General features: G+C 37.9%; 1 protein-coding gene across 2 annotated transcripts in view; it reads right to left on the reverse strand.

Moving 5' to 3' along the window:
* The window catches only part of LY75 (lymphocyte antigen 75), a 157,746-nt gene that overhangs the window by 44,468 nt on the left and 101,438 nt on the right, over window positions 1-11,840 (reverse strand). Inside the window, exons 33-35 of one of the 2 annotated variants that reach the window (XM_049888784.1) lie at window positions 10,706-10,828; window positions 9,254-9,421; window positions 62-2,124 (exon numbers count right to left, since the gene is read on the reverse strand). In XM_049888784.1, the coding sequence (XP_049744741.1) occupies window positions 1,946-2,124; window positions 9,254-9,421; window positions 10,706-10,828 (470 nt within the window). In that variant the 3' untranslated portion in view covers window positions 62-1,945. Of the gene's footprint in view, window positions 1-61; window positions 2,125-9,253; window positions 9,422-10,705; window positions 10,829-11,840 lie in introns of those variants that run through there. The other variant, XM_049888785.1, reaches the window with a different exon arrangement.

Genomic DNA, 11,840 nt, shown 5'->3' on the forward strand with positions numbered 1-11,840 from the left:
AGAAGGATCAACTCCAACACTTTTATTTAAAAGATAAAACAACTTTATTACAGCATCACCACTATATATAGCTGTACTTTTCACATCAATTTGGCTTAGTTCTTTGAATAAATTCTTACCTACTACATTGTACCAATCTAGGGGGAAGAACATTAGTCAGACAAGTTTAATAAAAAAATATTTCAGGACAACTGCAGACTATATTAAAGCCCTCTTAGAAAATTATTTACAACTTTATCGTAGTATAAACACTCTCGACTTTACCATAAATGCATGAATTTTATAAAAACACACACCCTAGAGTACAAATATAAGTTAAACACTGAGTAAAACATTCACCATATCCAATGGAAGCTATTATTATGAATGTATTTTAGGTCGTATCAATTTTAAGTGATAACCACAAAAGTGTTTCCTTAATCATTCATAATTTTAAACATTTGAGTAGTCATCACAAGGTTTAGAATTTCATCGTACAGTGTCCCTTTTTACAAATGCAAGATATACAAATGATTTCTCCTTTCCTGGCCCTTTCTCTCTTTAGCTCATGTAAAAAAGCTACGATGTAATAAAAAACTCTTAGTCAAATCTGACATGCAATATTAAATATATAATTGGTAAACTTTTCAAAAACTGTTATCCCTAGTTGATTCCCTTTGAAAAGGAACTGTCAAATTTGTATATAGGAAAAGACAAAAAAACATACTTCTACAGGAAGGGTACATAATCAATCTAAAAATAATGTTCCCACACTTCAGGAAACATTAAGTACTACATTTTCTTTAAACGACCATTGTTTTATAAATAATTCTGAACAGACAAAACATTTGCATTTAAATAATTTTGGTATGAAATATCTTTGGAATAGCATAAGAAGCATCTTGCCAATGAGGCATCATTTGGCTGTGTAAAAAATAAGCATGTTCCTTGTTATGGATTGAATTGTGTCCCCCCAAAATGTGTGTCAATATGGCTAGGCCACGATGCCCAGTATTGTGTGGCTGTGCTCCATTTTGTGATCTGATGCATTTATCCTATGTGTTGTAAATCCTAACCTCTATGATGCTAATTAGGCAGGATTAGAGGCAGTTATGTTAATGAGGCAGAACACCATCTACAGGACTAGGTTGTATCTTGAGTCAATCTCTTCTGAGATATAAAAGAGAGAAGTGAGCAGAGAAGAGAGGGACCTCATTACCACCAAGGAAGAAGAGCCAAGAGTGGGGCGTGTCCTTTGGACCCAGGGTCCCTGCGCTAAGGAGCTCCTAGACTAGGGGAAGATGGATGACAAGGACCTTCCCCCAGAACTGACAGATGGAGAATGCCTTCCCCTGGAGCTGGTGCCCTGAATTTAAACATCTAGCGTCCTAGATTGTGAGAGAATAAATTTCTGTTTGTTAAGGCCATCCATTTGTGGTATTTCTGTTATAGCTGCACTAGACAACTAAGATACTCATTGCTTGATAATTTTCCCCAAATACTACCAGTGACTGTTTTAAAACAATGTTGATGTTATTTACAGTTGGGTTTGTACCTTGAGGTACTATTTTTGAATTGGCAAGATATGTTCTTAAAAATTAAAAGGTAGGTGTGTGACCTAGCATAGTAATATGCTGATTTTAATTTTCTAAAAAGTTGTGTTAAAATGCCTTTAAAATATACATATCCTAGTTACCAACCACATTATCACAGAGAAAATGCACATTAAGCTTATTACCCTATGAACAATTTCAGCTTCAGTTCCAGGTTCTCCATTCTATGAAGCAGAGTTACAAACATGGCATTTAGCAGGCAATTAATTGTGGATACCAGGATAACAATTAAACAACTGGAAAGGTACTTACGACTTCTACTTTGGAACAGAGTAAATACTGACACTGGAAAATTTTTAAATGGCTCATTTTTCCTAACACAGTAGTGCAAATAAGCAAACTTTTAGAAGAATTCAGTCATGGAAAGAAGGAAGCATAATTTCATCGTCATTCACTCCTTGTTCATACCGAACTGAAGAGAAGCCCATCCAGTGCAATCGTTTCCTTTTTAAGAGGTACCATATCAGTGCGCCGATGAGAGCTAAGACACTTAGCACTGCAAATGTGATACCTACTCCTTTGTAATCACGTCCTGGTATAGGGAAAGATTTGACATTGGAGGAGGGAATACAGAAGTGATCATTATTAATGATTTTGTACATTAAGCTGAGTGTCACTTATTTAAGCTCAGTACGTGAAATAAATAAGCACTTGATTGTTTCATAGTAGCAACAGAGAATTCAAACCCATTATCAAATACTTAAGAGCATTCTTTTTGAGTTTAATTGTTTTCTTTTTTATTTAAATTCTCTTCATGCCTAAAGAAATTTTGTTTCAAAGAAATTAAAACACTTTCATCACTCTTTCTGTCCCTTCATATCATTTGGGAATATCACTCCCAGTATACCATCCTCTTTTGATAGGAAATTGCCAAAAGTTGTAATTTTCATGTTTGATTCACCCAGGGTCAAATAAAGTATTATTTGCTTTAAGATGATTTGGGCATCTGGGATGTCCTCATTTAGTTCCTAGCTATTCAACTTCAAATGCTGTCCCAGGCCCCTTCTCCATCTCTGTGTACTCCTCAGATGGAGTCATTCTGTCCCATAGCTTTAAATACCATTTCTGTGCTAAGGACCCTCAACCCTGTCCTCTCTCTCATATGTCCAACTGCATACTAGACATCACCATCACCATATGAATATCTCATTTCCTTAAGGACAGCTGAAAATGGCCAAAAGAGAACTCGATTTACATCACCCTAACCATGCTCCCACCATCCCAAAAATCTTCTAGTCGCTTTCTATTCCACCGAGCATAGAACTAGAACTTTTACCCTTGCTTCCAAAGTCCTGCAAGCCCGGCACCTGCCTACCTTTGCACTCTTCCTTGAGCTCTCAGCAAGCTTATCCTGCCTTTGAGTCTTTGCTCCAGCTGATACCACTGCCTGATACACCTTTTCCTCTGATCTTTGCTTGGCTCTCCTTTCAGATCTCAGCTTCAATGTCTCCTGCCCGATGACATCTTCCCTGATAATCTATTCTAGAGTAGCTACTCACCTAGTCTCCATCACATTGCGCTTCAATTTTCTGCAGAGTTTATAACTATTTTTTTTTCATACATGGCTTGATTTCATTTTACTTTATTTATTGTGTTTTTTTTTAATTGTGCTTTAGATAAAGGTTTACAAAGCAAACTAGTTTCTCATCAAACAATTAATACACATATTGTTTTGTGATATTGGCTACCAACCCCATGATGTGTCAACATTCTCTCCTTCTCGACCCTGGACTCCCCATTACCAGCTTTCCTGTCTCCTCCTGGCTTCTCATCCTTGCCCCTGGGCTGGTGTGCCCATTCACTCTCATTTTGTTTTATGGCCCTGTCTAATCTTTGGCTAAAGGGTGAACCTCAGGAGTGATTTCAGTACTGAATTAAAAGTGTACTGCGGGGCCACACTCGGGATTTCTTCAGTCTCTGTCGATCAATAAGACTGATCTTTTTTTGTGAGTTAGAATTTTGTTCTACATTTTTCTCTAGCTTTGTCCAGGATCCTCTATTCTGAACCATGTCAGAGCGGTCAGTGGTGGTAGCTGGGCACCATCTAGTTGTGCTGGACTCAGTTTGATGGAAGCTGAGGTAGTTGTGGGACATCAGTGCTTTGGTCTAATCTTTTCCTTGTGTCTTTGGTTTTCTTCATTCTTCCTTGCTCCAGATGAAGTGGGACCAGTGGAGTATCTCAGATGGCCACTCGCAAGCTTTTAAGACCCCAGGTGCTACTCACCAAAGAAGGATGTAGAACATATTCTTTATAAAATATGTTATTCCAATTGAGCTAGATGTCCTCTGAGACCATGGTCCCCAGGCCTCAGCCTAGTAATTCGGTCCCTCAGGGAGTTTGGATGCCATCTATGAAGCTTCCATGACCTTGCCTTGGTCAAGCTGTGCTGACTCCCACAGTATTGCATATTATCTTACCCTTCACCAAAGTTACCACTTATCTATCATCTAAAAAAAAAAAAAAACTATTGCCATTGAGTTGATTATGACTTGTAGTGACCCTATAGGATAGAGTAGAACTGCCCCATAGGGTTTCCAAGGAGCTGCTGGTAAATTCAAACTGCTGAACTTTCTGGTTTGCAGCCAAGTCCTTACCCACTGCACCACCAGGGCAATTGTCTATTGTCTAGTTAGTGTTTTTCCCTCTGCACTCCCTCCCCTCCCTCGTAATCATTAAAGATTATTTCTTTCTGTGTGTAAACTCTTTCATGAGTTTTTATAATAGTGGTCTCATACAGTATTTGCCCTTTTGTGATTGGTTTATTTCACTCAGCATAATGTCCTCCAGGTTCATCCATGTTGTGAGATGTTTCGCAGATTCATCACTGTTCTTTATCATTGAGTAGTATTCCATTGTATGTATGGACCACAGTTTGTTTATCCATTCATCTGTCAATGGGCACTTAGGTTATTTCCATCTTTTTGCTATTGTGAACAATGCTGCAATGAACATGGGTGTGCATAGGTCTATTTGTGTGATGGCTCTTATTCTCCAGGACATATTCCTAGGAATGGGATAGCGGGATCATATGGTATTTCTAGTTTTTTAAGGAAGTGCCATATTGTTTTCCAAAATGATTGTACCATTTTGCATTCCCATCAGCAGTGCATAAGCATTCCAATCTTTCCACAGCCTCTCCAACATCGGTTATTTTCTGTTTTTAGATTTGTGCCAGTAATGTCAGGGTAAGGCGGTATCTCACTGTAGTTTTGATTGACATTTCTCTAATAGCTAGTGACCGTGAGCATTTTCTCATGTGTCTGATAGCTGTCTGAGTGTCTTCTTTGGTGAAGTGTCTGTTCATATCCTTTGCCCATTTTTTAACTGGATTATTTGTCTTTTTGTTGTAGAGGAGTTAGATTTTCCCATAGATTTTAGAGCTTAGACTGTTGTTGGATTTGTCATAGCTAAAATTTTTTTCCCAGTCTATATGTTCTCTTCTTACTCTTTTAGTGAATTCTTTTGATGAATATAAATGTTTAATTTTTAGAAGATCCCAGTTACCTTTATCTTCTAGTGTTTGTGTATTGTTCGTTATGGTTTGTTTCTATTTATGCCGTGTACTAGGGCCTCTAGCGTTGACCCCATTTTGTCTTCTATGATCTTTGTAGTTTTTGGTTTTATATTTAGATCTTTGACCCATTTTGAATTAGTTTTTCTGTATGGTGTGAGGTATGGGTCCTGTTTCTTTTTTTTGCAGATGGACATCCAGTTTTGCCAGCACCATTTGTTAAAAAGACTGTCTTTTCCCCATTCGATGGACTTTAGGCCCTTGTCGAAAATCAGGTGACCACAGGTGGATGGATTTACGTCTCGGTTCTCAATTCTGTTCCATTTGTCAATGTATCTGTCATTGTGCTGCTTTGACTACTGTAGTGGTATAGTAGGTGCTGAGGTCAGTAGTGCAAGTCCTCCTACTTTATTCTTCTTCAATAGTGCTTTACTTATCCGGGGCCGGAAAACCCTGGTGGCATAGTGGTTAAGTGCTACGGCTGCTAACCAAAGGGTCAGCAGTTTGAATCCACCAGGCACTCCTTGGAAACTCTATGGGGCAGTTCTACTCTGTCCTATAGGGTGGCTATGAGCCGGAATCGACTTGACGGCACTGGGTTTGGTTTTTATCCAGGGCTTCTTCCCTTTCCATATAAAGTTAATGATTAGTTTTTCCGTCTCTTTAAAGATGATATTTGTAGATTGCTTTGGGCAGAATTGTCAGTTTCACAATGTTGAGTCTACCTATCCATGAGCATGGTATGTTTTTTTCCATTTATGTAGCTCTCTTTTGGTTTCTTGCAGTAGTGTTTTGTAGTTTTCTTTGTATAGGAATCCAGCTGATTTTTGTAGGTTTATCTTGTATCTTGCTACTCTGTTGAATCTATTAGTTCCAGGAGTTTTCTTGTAGAGTCTTTGGGGTTTTCTATGTATAGTATCATATCATCTGCAAATAGGGACAGTTTTACTTCTTCCTTACCAAGTTGTATTCCCTTTATTTCTTTTTCTTGTCTTATTGCTCTAATTAGGACTTCTAGCACAATGTTAAATAGCAATGATGATAAAGGTCATCCTTGTATTGTTCCTGTTCTCAGGGGGAATGTTTTCAGCTTCTGTCCATTACAAATGATGACTGTTGGTTTTATATAAAAATCAAAACCAAACTCGCTGCCGTCGAGTTGATTCCAACTCATAGCAACAAAATGCCCTTTATTATGTTGAGAAATTTCCCTTCTGTACCTATTTTATTGAGAGCTTTTATCAGGAATGGGTGTTGGACTTTATCAAATGCCTTTTCTGTATCGACTGAGATGATCACGTGATTCTTTTCTTTTATCTCATTTATGTGGTGAATTATGTTGATTGATTTTCTAATGTTGAACCATCCTTGCATACCCAGAATGAATCCCCCTTGGTCATAGTGTTGTTTTTTTTTTTGATGTGATGCTCAATTTTATTGGCTAGAATTTTGTTGAGGATTTTTGCCTCTATATTCATGAGAGATATTCGTCTGTAATTTTCTTCTTTTTTTTTTTTTTTTTGGTGGTGTCTTTGCCTGGTTTGGGTATCAGGGTTATGCTGGCTTCAAAGAATGAATTCAGAAGTATCCCTTCCTTTTCTATGCTCTGAAATAATTTGAGTAGTACTGGTGTAAGCTCTGCTCTGAATGTTTGGTGGAATTCTCTAGTGAAACCATCTGGGCCAGGGCTTTTTTGTTGTTGTTGTTGGGAGCTTTTTAAATTACCTTTTCAATCTCTTCTTTTGTTATGTGTTTGTTCAGATTTTTGACTTCAGTTTGTGTTAGTTTAAGTAGGTAGTGTGTTTCTAGAAATTTGTCCATTTTTCTAGGCTTTCAAATTTGTTGGAGTATAGTTTTTCATAGTACTCTGTTATGATCCTTTTTATTTCAGTTGGATTTGTTGTAATGTCTCCCATTTCATTTCCTATTTGGGTACTTTGCATCCTCTCCTGTTTATCTTTTGTGAATTTTCCTAATGGTTTGTTGATTTTGTTGATCCTTTCCAAGAACCAATGAGGTTAGAAAGGAAAGAAAAGAAGGGAAAGAGAGAGAAGAAACAAACAAGAATAACAACAAAAATAAATATGGTGCTGGGGCAGCTGCCCATTGGGGGTGGGGCAGATTGGGGTGGTGGCAAGGTGATGTCTTGCCAGCTGGCCTGGCACAGCCCATCAGGAAGGGGCGGAGACAGCACAAGGCCTAGATGGGAGGAAGAAGGAAAAGGGAGAAGGGGAAAGGTAAAGAAAAACAAAAAAATATGGTGCTGAGGGAGCCGGTCTGTGGGGGCAGTGCAGACCAGGGGAGGCCATGTGCCAGAGGCTCTATAGCTGAGCAGTACAGCACACCCTGTGAAGAAGGGTAGGGGCGGTGCACTGTGTTAGGTGGGTGGGAGAAAGGAAAGGAAGGAAGGGAAACAAAGAGAAGTAACAAAAACAACAAAAATTAAAATAAACAATAAACAAAATGGTTCTGAGAGAGCCTGCTGGTGGGGGTGGCATGGACCCGGGGAGTCCCTGTGCCAGTGGCTCTCTAGCCAAGTGGTGTGACACAGCCTGTCAGGAAGTGGTGGGGACAGCACACATGGCTAGGTGGGTGGGATTAAGGAAAGGAAGGAAGGGAGAGAGAGAAGAAATGGAAAAAAAAATGGTGCCGAGGGAGCCTGCCGGTGGGGTGGTGTGGAGCCAGAGAGGCTGAGTGCCAATGGCTCTCTAGCCGAGTGGTGTGGCACAGCCCATCATGAAGGCATGGGAAGAGCACACAGACTAGCTGGGTGGGAAAAAGGAAAGGAGAGAGACAGAAGAAACAGAAAAAAAGCCAGAAAAACATAATAACAACAACAATAAATGGAACTGAAGGAGCTGGCCAGTGGGGGTGGAGCAGACTTGGGTGGCAGTGAGCTGGTGTCTGTCTGGCTGAGTGACTGTGGCCCATTGGGAAGTGGTGGAGGCTGTGTAGAGGGAAGAAGGGCAAGAGGTGGGAAAGCGTGTATCCCTGGTTACGGGGTGCTCTGTGAAGCTGCCTTCCCGTACTCCCTGTACTCCGTTCTTGGTGGCTGAGGTCAAGGATGGTGAATTCATGCTGTGTTGACTACCAGGGGCCCTCCACTCTGTAGCTCTCCTCATTCTCTGTTCTCTATCAGTTTCTTATTCCATTTGGTGTTTGATTGAGTTCTTTATTCCTTCATTTGACATTTAGGGCTCAAGGGCTGACATTTGTATCTGTTTTACTTAGTATTTTGGGTCTTTGCTGTAGAAGGATGGCATGGTGCTTCTGTCTGTAGTGCCATGTAGGCTCTGCCAGAGTTTATAGCTATTTGATATTTTTCTTTCTTTTAAAAATTTAACTGCTTAGTTATTTATTATCTATCTTCCTCCACTAGATTGTAAGCTGTATGAGAACAGGGAACTTATCTGTTTCATTGGTACATCCTAGTACATAGAACAGGGCATGACATATACTAGACACTCTAAATATTTGTGGAATACTGCACAAATATATAGATACTGATCACCTAGAACTGGGGTTTTATCTTTAATATTTATGCACCAAAATGGACGTTTTTATGCCAGACCTTAGAAAATCTTGCTATGAAAATTCAGAGCTTCTTCTCCAGAAATGAAGTTGTTAGGGTAATATCTTATCAGTTTATGATAAAACGTAATTTCAATTTATGATTTCCTACAGATACTCGGAAAGTTTTAAGTAAATCTGGTTTTGCATTGTTTTTAAATTAATCATGAGTTTAATGGAAATGTGGAAACAGGAAAAAAACAATTGCAGAATGGACCTTTAAGCTTTTACATATTTAAGCTACAGAATAAAATACATCTTAAAGATATTTCCAAAGAAATTACCTCCCTAATACTCTGGGGGCTCCCATATTTATTAGAAAAAATTATACAAAGTTTAGACTATTTAATAGTTATATTTGGAGGCCCTAGACATTTTGTACATTTACTTTCTCTTGTAATCAAATGAATATATTTCAGGGGAAAGGATCACTAAGACTTAGTCAAGATTTTTGTATATACTTTAAGGACTAAATACTTTAGGACCAAGCACAATGCTATGCATATAGTTCAATTGTACATTTATTCACTGACCTGTTTTGCAAAAAAAAATTTCCTTAAGGATAGGCTACCTACTTACCTAGGGGAACTTTGCAGACAACTCTTCCGTAGCCATGTGAGCATTCAACTTTTTTCCAAGTTTCATTTGAAGCTAACAAAATGGTACATTTTCCACCACCAATCTTATTTTTATTTTCCCATTTGACAAATGTCACTACTGATCCATCTAACCAACTCCAAAACTGATCTGAAGAAAGAAAGTAAATACAGCGATGTTCGTTGACCCTAAATTATTGAATTAAAATTTTTTTTTTTTTTAAGGCTTATACGTCTCATTTATGTGAATTGCACTGTCCTATATGTGGCTATTTAAAATTAAATTTCTTAAAATAGAGATAAAAAATATCAGTCCTTCTGTTGCATTAGTCAGATTTCAAGTCACATCACAAAGCATATGTGGCTAGTAACTACTGTATTGGACTCCATAAATATAGAACATTTCCATCATAGCAGAAAGTTTTACTGAAGAGCACTGATATAGAACAAAAAAAAACAAAACAGTGCCATCACAAAAAAACATTCCAATTAAAGTATAAAATGCTTGTGTAGTTATTGTGTAAGAATAGATTTCTAAAGACCCACTCCAATTAAAAAACTCATATCATTCAAGATGGGCTGGTGAGGAGGGAGGGTTTGGAATGGTGGTGTTGGAAAGGTTCCCCCATGACTCCATTTTTGTTTTCCAGCTTACGTGGCACCACCTTGTGGTGATAGTGTAAACACAATTTACAACTCACTGAGAGAGCCAACTTTGAATCCATTCATTTTTTGACAAGTATTTAATATTTTGGAATTCATTTTTATTTTAATTATTTAAAATTCAACTGTGAAACAGACTTCCTATTCTTCTGTCAATTTTTTACTCTTAATTCATTTTTTATCAATTCCAAGTACACTAAAACCCTATGTCTATTATTTCTTATTGAAGAATTCATCTACAGATTTTTTTTAAATCAGTTCTCTGGGATTTTACTGAGCTAATTTAGAAAAACAATCACTATTAGGACTTAGTTTTGATTTATGATAAAAATGTTCAAAGAGAGAAGGGAACAACAAGATAACCTTCTGAATACACAGTTATAAGCTGCAAAAAACACTGGGTGACAGGCACTAGAACTCTAGGAAAGTAAGTCATGGTTTTTTTGTGGAGACACAGTGAACACAGACATTGCTGTAGGAGAAAAAGATACTTTGATGCTAATCCAAGTGTTTTAGGAACAAGCGTCCAGGAGAATCCCAGTAGATTTAACCTGATTTTCTATTTTATTAGTGGTTTCCATTATTACTAATAAGTTACTGACTTATTCATTCAGAATTTATGACCCTCTAGAAGAGTCAGCAGACTTAGCTTATTTATCAATGAGAAGCATTTGAATTAGCTACCACTTGATATTCTTTAGCAAGGTTGACTTGGTATTTAGGACAAGTTAGACCTCTCTTTGCACACTGTGCACACAGATACGTCACTTACCGGTAGAATGTCGAGATAATCCAAGCCACACCCTCATGGTAATGTTATGATTTTCCCTAATCAGTCTGCTCACGAATTTATTCTCATCTTCATTCTCTATAGTAACAATAGTGGCAGAATGATCTGTTGAAGGAAAACAAACCCCAAATGAATTAGCTTTATGCAAAGTAGTGCCCATTTGTTATTATGAACCATTGTATGTACCTTGAATTTTTAATATAATAGGCTGCGGTGTCGGGGGATGTGGTTGGTTCATAACTATAGGTTGTGTGTAAGTCAGACATTCACAATCCGGGGACTGCCTGTATAGCATCAACAACTTCCAAAAAAATGTTAGAAATATTTCTAGCTTGAAACGTTGTCTAAAAAGTTTTGTTTCTCCAAAATATTTATTTGGGAGTATGTTTTTATCTTGGAACTTCACAACCAGTGGAACCTTTGTATATGAATAACTAGTCATAACGAGTGAGATATTTGATGGTAGAAATACCTGTTTTCCCTACATATTTTCAGCACTTTCTCCTCAACAAACATTTTTGCATAATGACTCAGCTTTAAGTTTGCTCCTCTTAAAATGAAAATAAAAACAAATAGGTTTAGGATATTGGGGGAGCATTAATCCTCCTGTTAATATTTTCTTAAGTGTACTTAGTCATGCCCATAGTAAGCTCCTAAATGTAGTATGGAATTGAATGTGTGAGAATTTCTGGAGTTTGACAGGTAGCCCTAAACTCACAGAGAAAATAGTATTACCACCAGCATCAGGTAAGGGATTAGGAAGAAAATAATAATTAGGCTTGGGAATTAATCCTAAATGGAATCAAATAGACTTCAACAGCAACAATCTTAAGCATACTTGAACAAACACATTTTTTGGGGGGTGAGGGATATATTTTAAGAAGGATAAAGAAAGTTTTTACCCCTTGATGGAGCACTCTCTGTGTGCAGGTGCTTTAAAGACTACCTTGTTTAACATTACACAACCCTGTAGAAGAAGTGGAGCCCTGGTAGGTAAGAGCTCAGCTGCTAACCAAAAGGTTCGCGGTTCAAATCCACCAGCTGCTCCTTGGAAATCCTATGAGGCACTTTTACTCTGTCCTGTGGGGTCGCTGTGAATTAGAATCAACTTGATGGC

The sequence above is a fragment of the Elephas maximus genome, chromosome 6 (assembly GCF_024166365.1).
Source record: "Elephas maximus indicus isolate mEleMax1 chromosome 6, mEleMax1 primary haplotype, whole genome shotgun sequence".
Classification (NCBI taxonomy): domain Eukaryota; kingdom Metazoa; phylum Chordata; class Mammalia; order Proboscidea; family Elephantidae; genus Elephas; species Elephas maximus.